At 38.9% G+C, this 25,815-nt stretch overlaps 1 protein-coding gene across 6 annotated transcripts in view; it reads right to left on the reverse strand.

Annotated features, from left to right (window-relative positions):
• The window catches only part of tnikb (TRAF2 and NCK interacting kinase b), a 72,938-nt gene that overhangs the window by 39,853 nt on the left and 7,270 nt on the right, over positions 1-25,815 (reverse strand). For 3 of the 6 annotated variants that reach the window (XM_061921397.1, XM_061921399.1, XM_061921400.1), the window contains exons 3-15: positions 19,906-19,962; positions 19,706-19,831; positions 16,793-16,903; positions 16,640-16,730; positions 16,441-16,571; positions 7,049-7,103; positions 6,899-6,977; positions 4,283-4,458; positions 4,155-4,221; positions 3,890-4,088; positions 1,561-1,677; positions 1,215-1,301; positions 835-1,038 (exon numbers count right to left, since the gene is read on the reverse strand). In XM_061921397.1, the coding sequence (XP_061777381.1) occupies positions 835-1,038; positions 1,215-1,301; positions 1,561-1,677; positions 3,890-4,088; positions 4,155-4,221; positions 4,283-4,458; positions 6,899-6,977; positions 7,049-7,103; positions 16,441-16,571; positions 16,640-16,730; positions 16,793-16,903; positions 19,706-19,831; positions 19,906-19,962 (1,500 nt within the window). The remainder of the gene's footprint in view (positions 1-834; positions 1,039-1,214; positions 1,302-1,560; positions 1,678-3,889; positions 4,089-4,154; positions 4,222-4,282; positions 4,459-6,898; positions 6,978-7,048; positions 7,104-16,440; positions 16,572-16,639; positions 16,731-16,792; positions 16,904-19,705; positions 19,832-19,905; positions 19,963-25,815) is intronic. The other 3 variants (XM_061921401.1, XM_061921402.1, XM_061921398.1) reach the window with 1 other exon arrangement.

The following is a 25,815-nucleotide window of genomic DNA, read 5'->3' on the forward strand; positions in this document are numbered from 1 at the left end:
CACCCAAATTTGTGGTATCATCCAAAACTAATGCAAAATATCACACAACAGAAGAATAAGTGATTGTTACATTTTAACAGAAGTCTAGATAGAACGTGTTAAAAGAGAAAGTAAGCAGATATTAACAGTAAATTAACAAGTAGATTAATAATTCATTTTCTACTTCTTGTCCTTCATAATGTTGACAAAATAATAGGTAGATAAATATGTTACTGCATAGGTCAGCAGCTAAATTAGGAACCTTTGTTTGCTTACTTATTGAAAAAAGAAAAGTTTTCTCGTATGTTCACTACTTTATTTAAGAACAAACTTGCAGTAAGAAACATGTTTAATGTACCCTAAGATTTTAAAGTTAAAATTAAAATAAAGCCAATAATGCAATTTTTTGTGGTGTCCTTTTTTTTTAAGAAAAGTATCAAATTACATATTGGTACCGGTTTCGGTGCAACCCTAATTCAAAGTAGACAAGCCTCAACTGAAATATGGGCAATTGTTGAGAATGGAACCCATTTTTCATATTTCCCTTTTTCTTATGGAGAAATTTGCTTCATTTTACAAACGTTTTGATTTATGAACCCCGTTGAAGAACTAATTCAGTTCGTAAATTGAGGTTCCACTGTATCGTCTGCTCCTAAGTAATACCCTGGATATAATTGGAGCATTTGCAGTACTGTACATCTATACATTGACCTGAGAAAGGAAATGTGACACAAGGTGGCATCAAAATGTTGGGCGTACCTTTTTAAAAAGAAGAATAAAACCGCAAAGCAGGTTGGTGCAGTGGAATGGAATCCAGTTCAAACAAGCTGAGATGTCAAACAAAACTTGGCCTACCTCTTTGGCCCAGGCGGGTTTGTCGTTGGCGGCACCAGGCGCCTGGTCCTTGTAGTGGTAGAGCTGCTTCTTATCCTGTGGGGGGCGCTGTGGGTCTTGCTGCTGCTGCTGTTGCAGGGACACCAGGTAGGCGCGCTCCTGCTGCAGCTGCCTCTGCAACCGCTCCGCCTGGCGCTGCTCCTCGATCTGCTTCCTCTTGTACTCCTGCAGGGGGCACAAGGAGGGTCACGGCCAGGCAGTGTGGTGTTGCTTTCGCCTCCTCTGATTATGGGTGATCTGACTGAAAACTCATTTAACGACAGAAACGCCATTGCCTGACAGCACCGGGGCTGTGTGCCTCACTGACACTGTGCGGTTGCCGTGGAGACGATTGACATTACCAGCAGTAAGGCCTGCTCCTGCAAGAGTTGCTGCTGCAGAATCTCCAGCTGCCTCTGCTCCTCCTCCAGCTGTCTACGGATATACTCCTAAACGCCATCGGCGGGGGCGCGATCATAGATCAAAGGAGCCAATCAGAGACAGCCACGTCACCACAGCAGGAAGAGAATTACAGAAGAAGAGGAGGATAGAGGAGTTAGAAAAATCCGGAGGGAAACACCAAGGTAAAGGTGTGCGTTAGTCTTCAAGTGGAGCCGCCATGCAACCCACAGCAAGGCAGTCTACAGTCACGCCCCCCCCCCCCCCCCCCCCGGTTTTACGACCTTTAACGAGGTGCCACCGCCTCACCTGTTCCCTCTCGGCGTGCCTCCTCTCCTCCTCGCGGCGGATCTGCTCCATTTCCTCGTAGCGCCTCCTCTGCTCGCGCTCCTGCTGCTTCCTCATGTCCCGCTCGCGGCGCTGTTGCTGCGGGTGCAAATGCAGAATGTCACACGTTGGAAAACGCAACAAAACACTACGGTCCAGCGGGTGATGATAAAGCGCTCAAAAAGGCTCATTATTTTTTGTCGTTTATGTACTTTTCAAATGTTGTGTTAGTCCAGGGGTGTCCAAACCACAGCCTGCTATCACTTTCAATTAGCTTGTTTTAATGTCTAAGGAACTCAGTTCGGTGACCATGACAAGTACTTTTTTTAATGTCGTTCGCACAGCATTTACTTGTACGACTCAATCCAAACAACCTTTCCTAGTCATGGTGCAGAAAAAAAAAAATCAACCAGCACAAAAAGTCAACAAACATGGTCTAATATAACACAACCTACTCACTGAAATTTGTGAATATTATTTTTTTTGAAAGTCCCATCACCATAAAAAAAAGAAGAAATTACCCATATTAATCCATTGCGAGGCATTATGGGTAAAAAAAAAAAGTTTGGACACCCCTTTGGATACGGGATGGAATTTTGACCTGACATGTTTCGCCCACAAAACGGCGCATTCTGAAGCAACTGTCAAAAAACGACTCGAACAATGGTCTGTAAAACATCATCTATGCAACATTTTGACCAAAGAACCACCATTACATGTTATGTCGACCACAAGGAAATCTTTTAACATTTAGAAAAAAAATAAAATAATATGACCCCCTTATAATCCGGTGCTCCTTATATATGAAAAAATACCGAAAATAGACCATTCATCGGCAGTGCGCCTTATAAACAGGTGCGTCCTATGGTTCGGAAAATACGGTATATATTTTTTCTCACTTTACATATATATTTCTAATTTACATACATATATTTTTCAACTACATGTATATACACATTTGAATTTACAGCTTGTATATATGTATATATATATATATATATACACACTGTATTTCCTTGAATTGGCGCCGGCCATATAGTATGCGCCTGCCTTGAATTACTGCCGGGTCAAACTCGCTTCGCAAAATAATTAGCGCATGCTTAGTATTACCACCTGGTCAAACTCGTGACATCACGAGTGATACTTCCCCTGTCATCATTTTCAAAATGGAGGAGGCTGATTTCAATATCGGTAATTTGAAATCGCATAAAGGGAAGAAGATTAAGAGCTATTCAGTAGGATTTAAGGTCCAAGCTATTGAATATGCTAAAAAGAGCAGTAAGCAGCTAAGTTTTATTAATATACCGTAGCTGCGTCTGTCAAATATGAGTCATTAAATGACTCCCGCCTCCTGGTGGTAGAGGGCGCTAGTGATCCTTCTTGCGACGTGACGTGATATGTGCTGGAAACGCATATGACGCGGGGGGTGCACGACGGACCTTTTTAGGATGTGACACCACTACTCCTATGCTGGTTATGTAAACAACCGGGCTGAAATAAAACATGTTCCAGTCCTAAATACCCAGTGTATTATTTATAAAATAACACTTTATGGTGGCAGCGGCGGGATAAAGAAATCACCCACAGAGCAGATCGAGAGGGGGAGTTGTCCCGAGGATAATTCTGTCATCGCCCGCACGTGAGGAGCCGAGCTAACTGATAGCAGCGGTCTGATAGCAGTTTTCTAAACTGGACTTTCAATCGAAGCAGGAGGTAATAAAGGAAGATCTCCATCGAGACAGAGAGACTTTTAAAACTGAAGAAAGATAAGGAAGACTTCTATAAACAAGTTATCGATGCTTTTGATCAGAAGGAGCTGGCATGGACTTCATTTATAAGTAAAGGTAAGACCATAATAAAAATTGTTTTATTAAATGTGCTTTTCATGATGGTATCCTTACAGCACACTCAAATTTTTACCGCATGCCTTTGGTAAGTGCCGGAGCAAGAAGAGGTTTTAAAATAATTAGCGCATCCTTACCTTTACCGCATGCCTTTGGTAAGCGCCGGAGTGAGAAGAGGTTTTAAATTTATTAGCGCCCCGGCGGCAATTCAAGGAAATACGGTATATATATATATATATATATATATATATATCCATCCATTTTCTACCGCTTGTCCCATTCAGGGTTGCGGGGGTTTTTTTGTAATTAAATTTTCAAATTATGGATTGATTTATAATTGAAATAAATATTGTGATTTGGATGTGAACCCCTAAAAATGTAATTCAATTAATTTATCATTGTGGTCTATATTTGGGACACGCAGCAGGCCATAATAAAAACGTAATTCATCAAAATAATCCAATAACCTCCTCCAGCCGCCGCCTCTGCTCCTTCTGCTCCTCGATGCGTTTCTGCCTCTCGGCCAGCAGCTGGCGCTTGTGCTCCTCGTTCTGCTGCTGCTCCAGCTGCTGGCGGCGGATCAGCTCCGACCGCTCCTTATTGGCCAGCTGGAGACGCAGGAAGTCCCGCCTTAGAGTGGACTCCCCGGGAATGTTGATGATCGAGCTGCAGGACGAGAGAGGAAGGTGAGAAGTGGTCCTGCCAGGAGAGGTGGGGGCTGTCTAGTCCTACCTCGGCTCGCCGATGTCCCGCTCTTCGTCCTCTTCCTCGCTGCCACTGTACTCGTACTCGGTCTCATCTGGGAGAGAAACAAAGGTCAGGTAAGGTCATGATGAGGATGATGATGATGATGTCCTCACCTCTCTCGCCCCTCCTTTTCTTGGTGCGGTCGATGTGGTCCTTCAGCTGGATGCGGACCTGCCGCTCGTTAGGAAGGTCCCTGATGAAGGGGTGCTTGAGGAGCTGCTCGGTGCTGGGCCGCTGACCGTGACTCTTCACCAGGCAGCCCTCGATGAACGACTGGAACTTCTTGGACCTGCAACACGGCAACACTCAGCATCTCACAGAACCAACGTGTGTCGGGCGGATCGATCCCAATGTCAATAATATCGATACCAAAAACATTCAAATGGCTTGAAAGTATTGTGATACTGGCCCTGTAATTATCTGGTATTGCTCCAATACTAGGGATGGGCGATACGGCCTGAATTCTGTATCGCCACATATATCGCAGCGTCCTCCGATAGCGATATATATCACAATATATTATTTGGCCTATGAATGACAATAGAACCATTTCAAAACGCTCCTAATTTGGCTGTTAAATGATGCTGTAGCATCCTTTTCAGTTGTACTATTGTGTGTATATATATATATATATATATATATATATATATATATATATATATATATATATATATATATATATGTATATGAGGTGGCGACTTTTCCAGGGTGTACCCCGCCTTCCGCCCGATTGTATCTGAGATAGGCTCCAGCGCCCCCCGTGGCCCCAAAGGGAATAAGCTGTAGGAAATGGATGGATGGATATATTATACTATTTAATATATATATATATATATATATATAAATAAAACAGGGTCGTACACCACCTTCCGCCCGATTGTAGCTGAGATAGGCACCAGCGCCCCCGCGACCCCAAAAGGGAATAAGCGGTAGTAAATGGATGGATGGATGGATGGATATACCGTAAATATAAAAATATACACGTATATACACATGTATATATACATGCACATATATACATACATATATCTATATGTATATAAACACGTATATATGTACAGTATATGTATACATTTACATGTTTATAAATATTTGTATTATGTATGTATATGTATATATACATAAATATATGCATATATATATACATACATAAATATATAAACCTGAATATACATATTATATATATATATATATCAATCCATCCATCTTCTTCCTCTTATATGAGGTCGGGTCGCGGGGGCAGCAGCCAAAGCAGGGAAGGCCAGACTTTCCTCTCCCCAGCCATTTCTTCCAACTCTTCCCGGGGGATCCCGAGGCGTTCCCAGGCCAGCCGGGAGACATAGTCTTCCCAACGAATCCTGGGTCTTTCCCGTGGCCTCCTACCAGTTGGACGTACCCTAAACACCTCCCTAGGGATGCGTACGGGTGGCATCCTGACCACATGCCTGAACCACCTCATGCAGCGGCTTTACTTTGAGTTCCTCCCGGATGGCAGAGCTTCTCACCCTATCTCTAAGGGAGAGCCCCGCCACCCGGCGGAGGAAACTCATTTCGGCCGCTTGCACCCGTGATCTTGTCCTTTCGGTCATAACCCAAAGCTCATGACCATAGGTGAGTAAATTAGGAGCTTTACCTTCCAGCTCAGCTCTTTCTTCACCACAACGGATCGATACAGCGTCTGCATTACTGAAGACGCCGCACCGATCCGCCTGTCGATCTCACGATCCAGTCTTCCCTCACTCGTGAACATCTAATTGCAATGTATATTAATTATTCCCAACCATTGCTTTCTATCTTTTAATTTTTACCTTTAAAGTCCTCCTGTGTCAGGGGATAAATATAAACATATGTTTATATATATACACATACATACCCAGTATATATATATATATATATATATATATATATATATATATATATATATACACACACACATATACATACAGACATTTACATACATATAGAAGTAAACACATATAAACATACATACATACATACATATATGTACATACATATATACATATATATATATATACATATACATATATATATACATATATATATATACATATACATATATTTATAATTATATGTATTAATTGTTTCCAACTATTCCTTTCTATCTTTTAATTTCTACCCTTAAACTCATCCTGTGTCAGGGGACTAATTTCCTGAGTTTGTAAACGATAACGATTTTGTGATGTCAAAACATATCAATCTAACCCCAGTAGTAGCCTTCATGTACTGATATCACACTTGGTAACGTTACTGACGATATGTGTATCGATTTGCCCACCTCTGTTTACATTCAATAGCTCTAGCTTACCTTTTAGCACAGCTTATTATTATCCTCCTACGGTGTGTAGTGTAGCATGTTTAGCTTGTCCCCGTCCTCCAGTGATAATGTAATTAATTGTTACTGTCAGGTTTGAGGGACACAGCCAAAATATGTCATCAATATATTTCCCTATATTCAAACACAGTGTTACTGTTCAAACTGTGTGTCATCGTACAGTGGACAAAATATTAAATAGACTTGTTGGATAAAACCTTGGTCTTGTTTTTCATGAATACTTAGACCTACTATGCTACTGTATTTTACTCTTAGTCATTATGGTGGTACTTGGAGAGCCAAGTACCACCATAGGTGATACTTGGCGGAAAAAGTTTGAAAACCAATATTACCCAATACCCGAGTTTGCGGACGTGTGTTGTATCAAAGGACTCACCACTTCTTTGACTTGAGTCTGGGGGCGGGGTTTCTGGGGATGAGGAAGAGCGCTCTCATGGGGTGCATGTCGCACAGCGCTGAGGAGAGAAAGGAAGACGGCGTGAAGAAAGGGGCGAACGAGAGCTCGGCGAAGACGCTCGACACTTACGTGGCGCTCCCTCCGCCATCTCTATGGCCGTGATGCCGAGCGACCACAGATCACTCTGCACGAGAGAGAGAGAGAGAGAGAGAGAGAGAGAGAGCAATGTTCCTGTAGCTAACGTGCTAACAAGCTAACTGCTCAGTGTACTTGTTAAGTCATTAAAATACCCGCCATCTGTCCCCGCTCGCATTCTTCCACTCTCACTTCACAACATTTCAGCAGCAAACTGAAGATGCGGCAGGGGGAAGGAAGCACTTTTTCGACATTATTATTGCTATCTATTATGCTATCTCAACTAGCAAGCTAACATTAAAGTTCTAGCTTTTGGAGCTAATTTTGCAACCGTATTCACTAGACGAGAGGTCACCAACGCGGTGCCCGCGGGCACCAAGTTGCCCGTAAGGACCAGATGAGTCGCCCGCTGGCCTGTTCTAAAAAATAGCTCAAATAGCAGCACTTACCAGTCAGCTGCCTTTATTTTTTAAATTTTATTTATTTACAAGCAAGCTGGTCTCGATTTGCTCGACATTTTTAATTCTAAGAGAGACAAAACTCAAATAGAATTTGAAAATCCAAGAAAATATTTGAAAGACTTGGTCTTCACTTGTTTAAATAAATTCATTTATTTTTTTACTTCGCCTCTTATAACTTTCAGAAAGACAATTTTAGAGAAAATAATACAACCTTAAAAATGATTCTAGGATTTTTAAACACATATCATATTTCCTTGAATTGCCGCCGGGGCGCTAATTAATTTAAAACCTCTTCTCACTCCGGCACTTACCAAAGGCATGCAGTAAAAATTGAGTGTGATGTAAGCGTGGACCTTAAATCCTACTCATTAGCTCTTAATCTTCTTCCCTTTATGCGATTTCAAATTACCGGTATTGAAATCAGCCACCTCCATTTTGAAAATGATGACAGGGGAAGTGTCACTCGTGACGTCACGAGTTTGACCAGGCGGTAATACTAAGCATGCGCTAATTATTTTGGGAAGCGAGTTTGACCCGGCAGTAATTCAAGGCAGGCGCATACTAGATGGCCGGGGGCAATTCAAGGAAATACGGTATACCTTTTTAACTTTTAGATTCCTTCCTCTTCTTTCCTGACAATTTAAATCAATGTTCAAGTATTTTTTTTTATTTTCTATTGTAAAGAATAATAAATACATTATAATTTAATTCTTCTTTTTAGCTTCTGTTTTTTTGAAAAAGAATATTTGTGAAATATTTCTTCAAACTTACTAACTGTTAGCATGCTAACATGAAAGTATTAACTTTTTAAACAAATTTTACAAATGTTTCTTTAATTCCCCAGCCATATACTTTAGTGTCATATAACTTAGTATGTGACACAAGCTAACTGTCAGCATGCTAACTTTAGCATGCTAACTTTTTGAGCTAGTTTTGTCACCGTATACACCGGAGTCATATAACTTGCTATGTGACACTTGTTAACTGTCAACATGCTAACATGAAAGTCCTAACTTTTTAAACAAATTTTACACTTTTTTTTCTAATTCCCCAACCATATACTTTAGAGTAATATAACTTAGTATGTGACACAAGCTAACTGTCAGCATGCTAACGTTAGCTTGCTAACATGCTAAAATTAGCATGCTAACTTTTTGAGCTACTTTTGCATTTACACTAGTCATATAACTTGGTATGTACTAGCATGCTAACATCAAAGTTTTAACTTTTCAAACTAACTTGACACTTTTTTCTCTAATTCCCCAGCCATACACCTTAGAGTCATACAACTTGGTATGTGACACTAGCTAGCTGTTAGCATGCTAACATGCGCTAATTTTTACAACTGTTTACACCAGAGTCATATAACTTGGTATGTGACATTTGTTAACTGCTAGCGTGCAAACCATAACATGCTGGCAACTAAAGCTAACTAAAGCATGCTAACTTTGTCATCTATATCATTTCATAGTTTTTTTTTTCTATTTCTATTTACTTTTATGAAACATGCTAACTGTTATCACGCTAACGATGCTAAATTTTAGCAATTTTATGTAAGCATGCTACCATTTTAGGCTAGCTCTGTAGCTCATTTTGTACAGTTACAACTAAAAAAAAAAAAGATTCAGACACTGGGCGCCATCTTCAAAGTACGACGGCTTCCAACGACCCCCGGCCACAGTTCCAGGCCACAGATGGCAGGCCCATTTAAATTTCCGCAGGAATTTTCTAGTTGTTCACATAGCGTATTTCCTTGAATTGCTGCAGGGCATATAGTTTGCACTCAAACTCGCTTCCCAAAGTAATTACCGCATGCTTAGTATTACCGCCTGGTCAAACTCGTGACGTCACGAGTGACACTTCCCCAGTCATCATTTTCAAAATGGAGGAGGCTGATTTCAATACCGGTAATTTGAAATCGCATAAAGGGAAGAAGATTAAGAGCTATTCAGTAGGATTTAAGGTCCAAGCTTACATCACACTCAATTTTTTACTGCATATACCTTTGGTAAGTGCCGGAGTGAGAAGCGGTTTTAAAATAATTAGCGCATGCTTACTTTTACAGCATGCCTTTGGTAAGTGCAGGAGTGAGAAGAGGTTTTAAATTAATTAGCGCCCTGGCGGAAATTCAAGGAAATACGGTACTAATTACTACCAAACTCAAGGCCCAGCGGTCAAATCTGGCCCGCCAGGTCATTTAACGTGGCCTGCGAAAGCCGTGAAATATTATGCATCATTAAAGTACTTCATCTTTTCTTTCTAAATCAATTAGTTCTTTCAAAACACGTTTAATGAAAGCAACTGCATCTGTTTTAAACCTTAATAAATGTCCAATAATGCAAACAATTTATACTATCATACATTTTTTTTTTAGATAATATCAAAATAACAATAATAAAGATATGATTTATAACTTCAAATCATATTGTCCATGAAACTGTACACCGTAAAAAAAACCACAATAAATTTTACGGTAAAAGAAAAAAGTTTTTCCATTTTCAGCAAAATGCTGTAAAACCGCTGTTAATTTTATAGTAAAATTATGGCGATTGAGCTGCCAGTTTTTACCGTAAAAACTAAATAATAATTTTTTTTACAGCGTCTGTAAAAAATGCATACATTTATAATCCTAAATGATTCATGGCGGAGGGCAGTGGTAGCTGCGATGTGGTCCTCGGTGAAAACCAGTTTGACACCCCTGCTCTATATCGTAGCTTTGTGGTGCAGCTGACAAGTGAGTGTAATATCTAATAATATATCTCAGGGCTGTCAAAACTTTTGACACTGAGGGTCGCAAACTGAAAAATCAAAGCATGTAGGGCCCTCCTTGATATTTTCCATTTTCAAAACAACTACAATATATTTATTTTTATAACCACTCAAGTATTGTCCCGGGGTCTCAGTCATAAAAATGGCAAAAATAAGTCATGTACATACACTTTTTTTTCCACACTTATAGCTGTAGATCAACATCAGCTCGATCTGTTGATATAAAGTCATTTTTGCTATGTTTTATGCCCTTTTTGTTCAAGAACACACCATGTTTATTATGGCAAAACTACAAAATATGCAGTATTTCCCACATAAAATATTACAAAGTGGGATATTTGAAGTAATTGGAGCCTTAAATAGGTCAATAATTTATAACAAAATTGATGTTGATTAATTATTTTTTTAAAGCAATGAATGTTAAAAAAAATTTTAAAAAATCCAACTAAAGTCATTGGGGATGTAAAGCCCCGACTCATGAAAGTTTTGAAAATAAGTCTTTTTTTTTTTTTTTTTACGGTCACCCTTAAATCTCTAGATCAACTTCAGAACTATTAGTCCATATTACAGTTATGTGAAGTAATTGGAGCCTTTAATTGGTCAATAAATCATAACAACATTGATATTGATTTAATATTATTTTAGAGCAATGACAGTTTTTAAAACAAAAATCCCACTAAAATTATCAGGGACCCAAAAGAGTGTTAAAAATAAATCACACTTTTAGTTTTTTCATGTTCACTCTTAAAGGCCTACTGAAAGCCACTACTAGCGACCACGCAGTCTGAAAGTTTATATATCAATGATGAAATATTAACATTGCAACACATGCCAATACCGCCTTTTTAGTTTACTAAATTACAATTCAAAATTCCCGGGAGTTTTGTCTTGGAAACGTCGTGTAATGATGACGTGTACGCAAGAATTCACGCGTTTTTAGGAAGTATGAGCGCTACGCACACACACAGCTAAAAGTCGTCTGCATTAACGGCATAATTACACAGTATTTTGGAGATCTGTGTTGCTGAATCTTTAGCCACACAAACACACGGTGATTCCTTGTTTAAAATTCCCGGATGTGAAAATTTACTATGAATCCAGACCAAATGTCAACCAGCAGGTTTCGGTGAGAAAATTGTGGTTAAAAAGTCGCTTCTTACTGGAGAAAAACTGAGCTTGTGCCGTCCATGAAGCTGCCGTCGACTCCCCTAAGACATTGGCGTCAAGACACCCATGGACAAACCCCTCTGACTATCAGGTACTGTTAATCTCACTAAAACACTAGCAACACAATAGAAAGATAAGGGATTTCCCAGAATTATCCTAGTAAATGTGTTTAAAAACATCGGAATCCGTCCCAATGCATTTGCGTTTTTTTTCTAACTCCTTTTTTTTTTTTTCCCCTAGTCCGTCACTATCAATATCCTCAAACACGAATCTTTCATCCTCGCTCAAATTAATGGGGAAATTGTCGTTTTCTCGGTCCGAATAGCACTTTTTGTTGGAGGCTCCCATTACAAACAATGTGAATATGTGAGGAGCCCCCACACTTGCGACGTCATCGTGGATGTTCTTTACTAAATCCTTTCAGCAAAAATATGGCAATATCGCGAAATGATCAAGTTATGATACATAGAATGGACCTGCTATCCCCGTTTAAATAAGAAAATCTCATTTCAGTAGGCCTTTAAATCTCTTAGGGACGGCGTGGCGAAGTTGGTAGAGTGGCTGTGCCAGCAATCTGAGGGTTATTGGTTCAATCCCCACCTTCTACCATCCTAGTCACGTCCGTTGTGTCCTTGGGCAAGACAGCTCCCGCCATCAGTGTGTGAATGTGTGTGTGAATGGGCGAATGTGGAAATACTGTCAAAGCACTTCGGGCTCCTTAAACAGGGGTAGAAAAGCGCTATACAAGTACAACCCATTTATCATTTACCATTTAGATAAACTTCAGATGTATCTGTCAATTATAAGTTTTTATCAGTTGTTTCTCAATCGATCAATCAATGTATATTTACATAGCCCTAAATCACAAGTGTCTCAAAGGGCTGTACAAACCACAATGACATCCGCGGTTCAGCGCCCACATGAGGGCAAGGAAAAACTCACAACTCAATGGGACGTCGATGAGAATGACTGAGAAAAACCTTGGAGAGAGTTTGTTTTTTTGTTTGTTTTATGCCCTTTTTTAAAAAATAAACAAACAAAAAACCAGTACAAAAATTATTTTTTTATACGACAAACACACAAAATATGCAATATTTCCCCCTAAAAAATATTTCAAAGTGTAATATTTTAATATTTGATGTGAATTAATTGGAAATAGGTCATTAAATAATAGCAACATTGATTTTTATTCATTATTATTTTTAGAGCAATGACCGTTCTTAAAACAAAAATCCCACTTAAATTATCAGGGACCCAAAAGAGTGTGTTAAAAGTAATACTTTTTGTTTTTTTACGTTCACTCTTAAATCTTTTGGATAAACTTCAGATCTATCAGTCAGTTATAAGTTTTTATCAGTTGTTCCTGTTTTTTTTGTTTTTTCTATGCCCTTTTGTAAAAACAAACAAAAAACAGTACAAAACTTAATTTTTTCTATGAAAAACACACAAAATATGCAACATTTCCCCCTAAAAAATATTTCAAAGTGTAATATTTTAATATTTGATGTGAAGTAATTGGAGCCTTAAATAGGTCAATAAATCATCGCAACATTGATTTTTATTCATTATTATGTTTTAGAGGAATAACAGTTCTTAAAACAAAAATCCCACTTAAATTATCAGGGAGCCAAAAGAGTGTGTTAAAAGTAAGTACCGTATTTTTCGGACAATAAGTCACATTTTTTTTTTTGTAGTTTGGCCGGGGGTGAGACTTGGCCAAAGTATACAAAAATAAATAAATAAAAATAATAATAATTTTTTGGGGGTTTTTTTTTTTTTTTTTGGTTTGGCCGTGTGTCACTCCCTGCTGGACTGTGGAAAAGACTGCGACTTATAGTCCGAAAAATACGGTAATACTTTTTGTATTTTTACATTCACTCTTAAATCTCTTAGATAAACTTCAGATCTATCAGTAAGTTATAAGTTGTTATCAGTTGTTTCTGTTTTTTTTGTTGTTTTATGCCCTTTTGTAAAAACAAACAAAAAAACAGTACAAAACTGAATTTTTTATACGACAAACACACAAAATATGCAATATTTCCCCCTAAAATATTTCAAAGTGTAATATTTTAATATTTGATGTGAAGTATTCTGAGCCTTAAATAGGTCAATCATAGCACTATTGATTTTGATTCATTATTATTTTAGAGCAAAGAAAGTTTTTAAAACAAAAATCCCACTTAAATTATCAGGGACCCAAAAGAGTGTGTTAAAAAGAAGTCATAGTTTTAGTTTTTTTACATTAACTCTTAAATCTCTTAGATAAACTTCAGATCTATCAGTCAGTTATAAGCTTTTATCAGTTGTTCCTGTTGTTAGTTTTTTGCCCTTTTTGTAAAAAAATAAAAAAATAAAATAAAAATAAAAAAGTACAAAACTTAAGTTTTTATACAGCAAACACACAAAATATGCAATATTTCCCCTTAAAAATATTTCAAAGTGTTATATTTGATGAGAAGTACTTAGAGCCTTAAATAGGTCAATTATTCATAACAACATTGATTTAGATTTATTATTATTTTTAGAGCGATGACCGCTTTTAAAAGAAAAATCCCCCTAAAGTTATAGGGGACCCAAAAAGGTGAGTTAAAAATAAGTCATGCTTTTTTTTACATTCACCCTTAATTTTATTAAGTAAACTTCAGATCTATCTGTCAATTATGAGTTTTTGTCAGTTGTTACTGTTTTTTTTGTTTTATGCCTTTTTGTCAAAGATAAACAGTACCCAACTTAATTTTTTTATACTACAAACACACAAAATAAGCATTATTTCCCCCTAAAAATATTTCAAAGTGTAATATATTTGATGTATACTAAATGGTGCCTTAAATAGGTCAATAAATCATAGCAACATTATTTTTGATTCATTATTATTTTTAGATCAATGACAGTGTTTTAAAACAAAAATCCCCTTAAAATTATTGGGGACCCAAAAAGAAGTGTTAAAATAAGTCATACTTTGTTTACGTTCACCCTTAAATCCCTAAGATAAACTTCAGATGTATTTCTTTTTTTTTTTTTTATGCCTTTTTGTCAAATAAAACTTTGTTTTTTATACAGCAAACACACAAAATATAAAATGTTTCCCCCTAAAAATATTACAAAGTGTAATATTTGATATGAAGTAATTGAAGTCTTAAATATGTCAATAATTCATAACGTTGATTTTGATTCATTATTATTTTTTGAGCAATGACAATTTAAAAGAAAATACCACTAAAACTATTGGGGATCCAAAGGGTCCCCACTCATAAAAGGGTTTTTTTGTTTCTTTTTAGCTCTTTGTTTAAAACAAAAAAAGTTTTTTAATGACAAAAACAAGAAATATGTAATATTTTCCCCCAAAACATATTTCAAAGTGTAATGTTTGATGTGAAGTAATTGTAGACTTAAATAGCTCAATAATCCATAACACTGATTTTGAATAATTAATATTTTTTGAGCAATGACAGTTTAAAAAACAAATCCACAAAAATCCTTTGCGATCCAAAGGGTCCCACTCATAAAAGTGTTAAAAATAAGTCATACTTATTTAATTACAGCACATCATTCCGTCAATTTTTACTAATTTTACATGTTTTTTTGTTTCTTTTATGCTCTTTTTGTTTAAAAAAATGTGTTTTACTATGGCAAAAACACAAAATATGCAATATTTTCCCCCAAAACATATTTTAAAGTGTAATATTTGATGTGAAGTAATTGTAGCCTTAAATAGGTCAATAATTCATCACATTTATTTGGATTATTTAATATTTTTGAGCAGTGACAGTTTAAAAAAAATCCCACAAAAATTATTGGGGATTCTAGGTTTCCATTAATAAGTGTTCAAAATAAGTCATACTTGTTGTTTACTTTCAGCACTTCAATCCGTCGATTATAAGTTTTTATCACTTTTTAATGTTAATTTTGCTTGTGTGATGCTCTTTTTGTTAAAAAAATGTTTTATTATGACAAACACGCAAAATATGCAATATTTTCCTCCAACACATATTTCAAAGTGTAATATTTGATGTGAAGTAATTGTAACCTTATAAAGGTCAATAATTCATAACCTTGATTTTGATTAATTAATATTTTAGAGCAATGACAGTTTAAAAAAACAATCCACTAAAATTCTTGGGGTTCCAAAGTGTCCCACTCATAAGTGTTAAAAATAAGCCATACTTATTTAATTTCAGCACATCAATCCGTCAATTATAAGTTTTTAATACTTTTTAATGTTTTTTTTGTTTCTTTTATGCTCTTTTTGTTTAAAACATGTGTTATTATGGAAAAAACACAAAATATGCAATATTTTTCCCCAAAAGATATTTCAAAGTGTAATATTTGATGTGAAGTAATTGTAGCCTTTAAGAGCTCAATAATCCATAACATTGATTTTGAATAATTAATATTTTTTGAGCAATGACCGTGTAAAAAACAAATCCACTAAAATTATTGGGGATCCAAAGGGTCCCACTCATTAAAGTGTTCAAAGTAAGTCATACTTGTTTTTTTACTTTCAGTACTTCAATCCGTCGATTATATGTTTTTATTACTTTTTCATGTTCTTTTGGTTTGTTTTATGCTCTTTTTGTTTAAAAAAATGTGTTTTATTATGGCAAAAACACAAAATTAAAAATATGTTCCCCAAAAAGTATCATCAAAGTGTAATATTTGATGTGAAGTAATTGTCTTAAATAGGTCAATAATTCAAAACCTTGATTTTGATTCATTATTATTATTTGATAAATGACAGTTTCAAAGAAAATAACTTTGTGTTATTAGAATCAACAATGCTACTTTTTCTCATTACATTTCACATGATTGCTCTTTTATTCCACTATTTTATGTTTTTTTTTAGGTAAAAATATTTTTAAAATGTGCAACGGACTGTTAGAAAATGAGCTGCGGGCCGCACTTTTAATAAAGAATGTATTATATTTTGTATAAGTGCCAATAAAAACTTCCCCCCTGGGACCGCCTTACAAACACGTGCACGCTCCCTACCTTGAAGTCATAGGTGGCGTCTGGGTTCTCGTCACACGCGATGACCTCCGGGGCCATCCAATAAGGCGTCCCGATGAACGTGTTCCTCCGTCCCACCGTGCGATCCAGCTGGGCGCTTACACCAAAATCCACTGCACACACACACACACACATCAATTCATCATCAACTTCATTTACCTAAAAAAGTCATTTTGCTCACCTAGCTTGACCTCGGCGTTCTCTGTCAGCAGCACATTCTGACCTTTGATGTCCCGATGGATGACCTTGTGCTGGTGGAGGTGGGTGAGACCCTGCAAGGACGGCACGCGTGCGTGAGTGACTGCGGCGTATGGTCGCCGCGCTGCGAGCTCACCCGGAGGATCTCCCTGCACACGTAAGCGATCCATTCCTCCTTCAGGGAGTTGCCTTTGGTGTTCTTGATGAGATCCGTCACTGAGCCGGCGCCGCAGAACTCCATCACCAGCTGGAGCACACCACCAAAGTCAGCACTATTAGCAGCAACACGCCGTTTTGCGTGTTTGTAGCTTCAATGCCATAGAGATGCGTGTCTACCCGTCTAAATTAGGGACAGCCTCCAACCCCAGGGGTGTCCAAAGCATACCGTATTTGCGTGAATTGCCGCCGGGTATATTGTATGCGCCTGCCTAGAATTACTGCCGGGTCAAACTCCTTTCGCAAAATAATTAACATATGCCTAGGACTTATGCAGATCCCAAATACACATCAGCAGGTACCAGAAAGTAAGAAAAAATGGTTTTGCATAATATTGTGAAACAAAACGCCAGATAATATCTCTGCTAATGGGTGCCATTTTGCGGCCCTTTTTACACACACCGTAGTAATACTTGTATCTCTGACTACGGTAGCCGTAATGGGCCGACAATCTATCAAGCAGTGCGGCTTCAAAGTCATACAAAAACATTTTGACGGCTTTTTGAGCGCCGTGTGTAATGTTCTTTATTTTCAATTGAACATTTAAAGTTTTGGTGTTGTTTACAGTCGTCATATTGCAGTCTACGTGTAAATGTTATGTGTGACTGCCATCTGCTGGTCACACTTATTACTAGAGTTGTCCAATATTGTCCAACTCTTAATTATCGATATCAAACGATACCGATACATACAGTCGTGGAATGAACACATTATTATGGTCTAATTTTGTTGTGATGCCCCGTTGGATGCATTAAACAATGTAACAAGGTTTTCCAAAATAAATCAACTCAAATTATGGAAAAAAATGCCAAAACGGCACTGCCATATTTATTATTGAAGTCACAAAGTGCATAATTTTTTTAACGTGCCTCAAAACAGCAGCTTGGAATTTGGGACATGCTCTCCCTGAGAGAGCATGAGGAGGTTGAGGTGGGCGGGGTTGAAGTGTGTTGTGTGTGGTGGAGGTTGCGGGGGGCCAGGGGGTGTATATAGTAGCGTCCCAGAAGAGTTAGTGCTGCAAGGGGTTCTGGGTATTTGTTTTGTTGGGTTTATGTTGTGTTACGGTGCGGATGTTCTCCCGAAATGTGTTTGTCATTCTTGTTTGGTGTGGGTTCACAGTGTGGCGCATATTTTTAACAGTGTTAAAGTTGTTTGTACGGCCACCCTCAGTGTGACCTGTATGGCTGTTGACGAAGTATGCCTTGCATTCACGTGTGTGTATGTGAAAAGCCTTAGATATTATGTGACTGGGCCGGCACGCAAAGGCAGTGCCTTTAAAGTTTATTGGCGCTCTGTACTTCTCCCTACGTCCGTGTACCACTCCGTACAGTGGCGTTTTAAAAAGTCATACCGATCATTTCTGATATCACATTTTCAAGCATTTATCGGACGATAATATCGGCAGTCCGATATTATCGGGCATCTCTAATCATTACACCATATACCAAATAAAATTGCTTGGAGGTCGGTAAGCACAACAATAATTTTTCCGTACATTTGGCGCACCCGGTTATAAGGCGCGCTGTCCATTTTTGAGAAAATTTAAGAATTTTAAAGGCCTACTGAAATGAGATTTTCTTATTAAAACGGGGATAGCAGGTCCATTCTATGTGTCATACTTGATCATTTTGCGATATTGCCATATTTTTGCTGAAAGGATTTAGTAGAAAACATCGACGATAAATTTCGCAACTTTTGGTCGCTCATAAAAAAGCCTTGCCTGTACCGAAAGTAGCAGACGATGTGCGCGTGACGTCACGGGTTGTGGAGCTCCTCACATCCTCACATTGTTTACAATAATGGCCACCAGAAGCGAGAGCGATTCGGACCGATAAAAAGTGACGAGTTCCCCATTAATTTGAGCGAGGATGAAAGATTTGTGGATGAGGAAAGTGAGAGTGAAAGACTAGAAGAAAAAAAAAAGACAAGGGCAGTGGGAGCGATTCAGATGTTATCAGACACATTTACTAGGATAATTCTGTAAAATCCCTTATCTGCTTATTGTGTTATTAGTGTTGTAGTGAGATTATACTGTCACACCTGAAAGTCGGAGGGGTGTGGCCACGAGGTGTGTGACCGACAGTGTCTCTGAGGGAAGCCACGCAGCTGCCTCTTTGACAGGTGCACCAGGAACGAAGCAGGCTCCGCTCATGTCTATGGTAAGAGCCGACTTATTACCACAATTTTCTCACCGAAACCTGGTCGGGAACCATGTTTGCTTGACCGCTATGTTCCATAGTAAAGTTTCACCTTCGGGAATGTAAACAAGGAAACACCGGCTGTGTTTGTGTTGCTGAAGGCAGCTGCAATACACCGCTTCCCACCTACATCGTTCTTTTTTGACGTCTCCATTATTAGTTGAAGAAATTGCCAAAGATTTAGCAACACAGATGTCCAGAATACTGTGTAATTATGCGATTAAAGCAGACTACTTATAGCTGGGATCGGGTTGGAAAAAAATGTCTGCTACAATCCGAGACGTCACGAGCACGCGTCATCATACTGACGTTTTCTACATGATACTTCCAGGCAAAATTTAAAATTGCAATTTAGTAAACTAAAAAGGCCGTATTGGCATGTGTTGCAATGTTAATATTTCATCATTGATATATAAACTATCAGACTGCGTGGTCGGTAGTAGTGGCTTTCAGTAGGCCTTTAAGTGCGCCTTATAGTCTGAAAAATACGGTAATTAAAAAAATGAATCACCTGACAGCACTCGTATTGTAATATTATTTTTATAATGTGTCACGTCTCAAATGGCCCCCAGGCCGCACTTTGGACACCTCCACTATGCACTGTAACTGCGCCACCCCTAGGTAACGGTACAAACCCATAGCTGGTCGTCCATGCCGGGAGGATTCTTCTTGATGAAGGCGCCGTAATAGGTGGCGATGTTCCTGTGGTGGCTGTACTTTTTCAGCATGTTGATCTCCGCTTTAATCTCCTCCTCCTCATCCTGACACATACACACACTTGTGAGAACATGTGCAAGTGTGTGAGCGTGCGTGTGTGTGTGTGTGTGTTACATACTCCTGTGACGTCCATGACCTTGATGGCAGCCAGCTGGCCAGTCTTGACATGGCGACCCTGTCGCACAAAGACAAGTTTTAATGATGACAATGTGTCACCTGTGCTCAGGTGTAATGTTCCGCACTAGTCTCTTCTGTAAATGTAAATATTAACGAGATGTGCTCAATGTCAGTCGTGGCTGATGTGTTTACGTCCTTGTGGCAAAGAAGAGGACAGCAGCTCCTCCGTGCTTGCATTGTCATCAGCGGAATATGACATTTGTTTATTGGATTTTTCACATATAAAGTCCAGAAATACAAAACCAGTGAAGTGTAACTTTGTGTAATTGGTAAATAAAAACAGAATACAATGATTTGCAAATCCTTTTCAACTTATAGTCAATTTAATGGAATGCAAAGACAATATATTTAATGTTCCAACTGAGAAAATATATATTTTTTGCAAATAATCATTAACTTAGAATTTAATGGCAGCAACACATTGCAAAAAAGTTGTCACAGAGGCATTTTTTTACCATTGTGTTACATGGCCTTTCCTTTTAACAACACTCAGTGAAAGACATATTTTTAAGCTTTTCAGGTGGAATTCTTTCCCATTTTTGCTTGATGTACAGCTTAAGTTGTTCAACAGTCCCGGGTCTCCGTTCTGCTATTTTAGGCTTCATTTTGCACCACAGATTTTAAATGGGAGACAGGTCTGGACTACATGCATGCTAGTCTAGTACCCACACTCTTTTGCAATGAAGCCACGCTGTTGTAACACGTGGCTTGGCATTGTCAGGCTGAAATAAGCAGGGGCGTCCATGGTGACGTTGCTTGGATGGCAACATATGTTGCTCCAAAACCTGTATGTACCTTTCAGCATTAATGGTGCCTTCACAGATGTGTAAGTTACCCATGCCTTGGGCACTAATACACCCCCATACCATCACAGATGCTGGCTTTTCAACTTTGCAACTATAACAATCCGGATGGTTCTTTTCCTCTCTGTTCTGGAGGACACAACGTCCACAATTTCCCAAGACAATTTGAAATGTGGATTTGTCAGACAGCAGAACACTTTTCCACTTTGCATCAGTCCATCTTAGATGAGCTCGGGCCAAGCGAAGCCAGCGGCGTTTCTGGGTGCTGTTGATAAACGGCTTTCGCTTTGCATAGTAGAGTTTTAACTTGCACTTATAGACGTAGCGACAAACTGTAGTTACTGACAGTGGTTTTCTGAAGTGTTCCTGAGCCCATGTGGTGATATCCTTGACACACTGATGTCGGTTTTTGATGCAATACCGCCTGAGGGATCGAAGGTCACAGGCATTCAATTATCTGTTTTCAGCTTTGCTGCTTACATGCAGGGATTTCTCCAGATTCTCTGAACCTTCTGACGGTATTAAGGACCGTAAATGGTGAAATCCCTAAAGTCTTGTTGTTTTTTTTGTCAAGATATAAATAGATTATGTTTTTTTACTGGAAGTAGTGAAGTGAAGTGAAGTGAATTATATTTATATAGCGCTTTTCTCTAGTGACTCAAAGCGCTTTACATAGTGAAACCCAATATCTAAGTTACATTTAAACCAGTGTAGGTGGCACTGGGAGCAGGTGGGTGAAGTGTCTTGCCCAAGGACACAACGGCAGTGACTAGGATGGCGGAAGCGGGAATCGAACCTGCAACCCTCAAGTTGCTGACACGGCCGTTCTACCAACCGAGCTATGCCGCCCCAGTAGAGAAGTAGAATACCATTATAGGGGTGGGCCCAAAAAAAAAAAGGCAAACTGAAATAAATACATTAAGTGGGTTGAAGAGAGACCCCGAGAGGTAGTTGTAGGGTTTCCCCAGGTAAAAGACAGATAGTTAATCATAATGGACCCTTATTGTATGTACATACATACATACATACATACATACATATACATATATATATGTATATATATATATATATATATATATATATATATATATATATATACACACACACACATATACATATATAGGTATGTATGTATGTATATATATATATATGTGTGTACATATGAATATGTATATATGTATGTGTATATATATATATATATATGAATATGTATATATATAGATATATGAATATGTATATATGTATGTATATACATACAGTATATATATATATATACATATTCATATGTACACACACACACACACACACACACACATATATACACATACATACATACACACATATATATATATATTAGTAAAGCTAAAAATAAACAGTTGAATTTTTACTTGTCACCTTTACGTATGATTTATCCATTAATTTGTACATGCAAAAATCTAAAAAAAAAGTGCATAGTCAACAATGTAATAATATGAGAGGATTACTGGTACACATTTATAGCAATGCTGTCCAATGATGTCTGAGCTGCTGTGACCGAGATTACTCTTGTGTCCTGGGCCTGACGTTAAATTGCATCCGGCAGGGAAGGCTGCTCTATGGGGTCTTGGGGCACTAGGAGCTTAACCCCGGGTGGTCCTTGGCAGAGGCCTAGTACCTAACTGCCCCCTAAGATACGGTGAAGACCTCAACGGCGGAGCAGGCGGAAGACGGTAGATTTAAGAACTACCACAATGGCTGCGATGGCGGATGAAGGCTGCAGCAGAAAAGGGTCCCGAGTCGTTTTGGACTCCATGGCACTGGACCTTGACCCGATTCTGTAAAGGATCGTGTGGTGACTAACTGTGCTCCAGTCTCCCCACGTAAAACGAAGTCTCGCACAGGCATCCTCCATGGAAGGATACACCTCTACCAGGAAGATCGTCATACTCGTTCGAGTGACCGCCGATGATGATGATGAGATTACCGTAACAACTCCTATGACACCACAAAGCGCAGAATTCGACCATTTACATAATTTCTATAGATCTGGGGTCTCAAACACGCGGCCCGCGGGCCGCAATTGGCATTATTTTACGGCCCGCACCTTAATATGAAAATCTAATGTTGGTGCGGCCCGCGAGTTTTATAGCGCCATACTTGTATACCTTCCATTTTTCCGGGAGATTCCCAATTTTCAGTGCCCTTCCAGGGGTAATCATTCTCCCGAATTTCACCCAAACAACAATATTAAGGGGGCACCGCGGAGACACTGCCTTTAGCACCCTCTACAACATGTACAAACAGCGTGCCAGCCAAGCCACATGTTGTATTTGGCATCGAAAGACGCAATAAGCGACTGCTAGACATAGTTGATCAACAGCCATACAGGTCACACTGAGGGTGGCCGTATAAACAACTTTAACAAGTATGCGCCACATTGTGAACCCACACCAAACAAGAATGACAAATACATTTTACACAACATAAACACAAATGAACAAATACCCAGAGTCCCATGCAGCCCTAACTCTTCCGGGCTACAATATACATCCCCGGCCCCCCCATTATAGCCCGGAAGAGTCAGGGCTGCATTGAATTCTGGGTATTTGTTCTGTTGTGTTTATGTTGTGTTACGGTTCGGATTTTCTCCCAAAATATGTTCGTCAATCTTGTTTGGTGGGGGTTCACAGTGTGGCGCATGTTTGTAACAGTGATATAGTTGTTTATACGGACATCCTCACCTCAGTGTGACCTGTATGGCTGTTGATCAAGTATGCCTTGCAGTCACTTCCGTGAGTCTGCAGAAGCCTCATACAATGTGTGACTGGGCCGGCACATTGTTTGTATGGCGGAAAAGCGGATAAGACGACATCAAGGAACGGCCTAAATATTGCTGTCCGGGCGAAAACCGGGAGAATGATTGCCCCGGGAGATTGTCGGGAGGGGGCACTGATTATCGGGTGTTTCCCGGAAAGATCGCGGGAGTCGGCAAGTATGTTGCTAGGGCGGGCTAGCCAATCCAAGAAGGTTAATTCATTCAAAAGTGCATGATAGATTTTTTTAAGAAATATTTTCTTACGGCCCAGCCTCACCCAATTTCTGCATCCAGTGGCCCCCAGGTAAATTGAGTTTGAGACCCCTGCTATAGTTCAAGACTTAAGGTCATTTAAAAACCGCCCTGCACATCATAATGATGTTAAAGGTCTAAAAAAATTATTTAAAACGTCCGGCGGGCCGGATTGAAAATCTTAATGGGCCGTATTTTGCCCAAATCTGCTCTTTATCTATGTCATTGCATCAACTAATTGCATCTATAAGCACAACGTGCTGTATATAAACACTTGTTTTGTCCAGACGAGTCAAATGCAGGTTGAGATTGCGGGGGCCGACCTGCCACCGCCAGCGCTAAGCAATAAAAGTGTGGCAAGATAAAAGGCGAAAGGAAGCGATCCGATCTCTGTGGGCTTATCTCACTTCCTGCAACACTGCCACACAATCGCTATCCTCACACAGGGACGGAGTGGACGTCACATGACTTCTTCTTTTTCAGCTGCTGCAGCCTCCAGCACAACAACGCTGCTCAGGTCCCGACAGGCCTCACATTCTGCACGCCGGCGTAATGGTTACGTGTCCACGACATCACGCCTGACACCTGAACTCACTTTACCTCAGTCTGCTCCCTGGAATATCTTTATTTTCACAAGCTCTTCCGTCAACACTCCAATATAGTGTCTGAGCGTGTGGATTTTCAATGTTTTGTTTACAACTCTTCAGCCGCCATTATGTCATGTTTATTTATTCATTGGTATATTTAAGAGGTACATTATAATAATAACCAACATTGCAGTAAATGTACCAGATTTAGCCAAAGGACTATTTAAAGAATAAAATTGTCTTCCTAAAAATATACAGTGGAACAATCAATTTGATTTAAAGAGCAGTAAAATATATGTCACTATAAAACTCCTGTTGTTTGTACCTATAAACTAAACCAGAGGGGCCCAAAGTGGGGCCCGTGGGCCAAATTTGGCCGGCTGAGTCGTTTTTTTGGCTTTGGCCAAAGGGTGGAAACTTTATTATTTACATTTTGGTTATTTGTGTTTCACATTTAAAATAAGGTGTCCTAAACAAACATTGATATAGGACAGAGGTGTTAAAGTCCTTTACACTCAGGGCCACATGGCAGTTATGTTTGGCCCCAGAGGGCCGATTCTAACAGTGAATACGATTATCACACATTTTCTTAATGCATTCTATTGGGAGATTTATTTTTTTTAAACCAAAATGCAAAGAAAATATTGCATTTTGTGGCTTTAAATGCCTCACAATCAAACACTTTTGTATTAAAATACTGAACAGATGTTTATTAGGATAAACATCTGTTGAGTATTTTAAAGGCCTACTGAAAGCCACTACTACCGACCAAGCAGTCTGATAGTTTATATATCAATGATGAAATATTAACATTGCAACACATGCCAATACGGCCGGTTTAGTTGACTAAATTACAATTTTAAATTTCCCGCCGAGTTTCTTGTTAAAAACGTGCGGAAAGAGTTTGTGACGTCTCGGGTTGTAGCGGACATATTAGCCCAGCACCACACACGGCTAAAAGTAGTCACTTTTTATCGCATAATTACACAGTAATTTGGATATCTGTGTTGCCGAATCTTTTGCAATTTGTTCAATTAATAATGGAGACTATAAAGAATAATGCTGTTGGTGGAAAGCGGTGGATTGCAGCTGCCTTTAGCACCGAAACACAGCCGGAGTTTCTTTGTCTGTTGTGAAGCTTTAACACAGAGCGGTCAAGCGAACACGTTTCTCTACGTCAACCAGCAAGTTTTTGGATGGGAAAACTGTGATTATAAGTCGGCTCTTACCGGAGACTTCAGTGGATTATGGGACCTCCTCCTGCAGCTCAAAAAGGCAGCTGCGATCTTGGCTCCTCGGCTTCTCTCAGAGACACTAGCGTTCACCGCAGCCATCCGACTTTCAGGTATGACTTTACAATCTCACTAAAACACTATTAAAACAATAAGCAGATAAGGGATCTTCCAGAATTATCC

Source organism: Nerophis ophidion, linkage group LG15, assembly GCF_033978795.1.
Source record: "Nerophis ophidion isolate RoL-2023_Sa linkage group LG15, RoL_Noph_v1.0, whole genome shotgun sequence".
NCBI classification, from domain to species: Eukaryota; Metazoa; Chordata; class Actinopteri; order Syngnathiformes; family Syngnathidae; genus Nerophis; species Nerophis ophidion.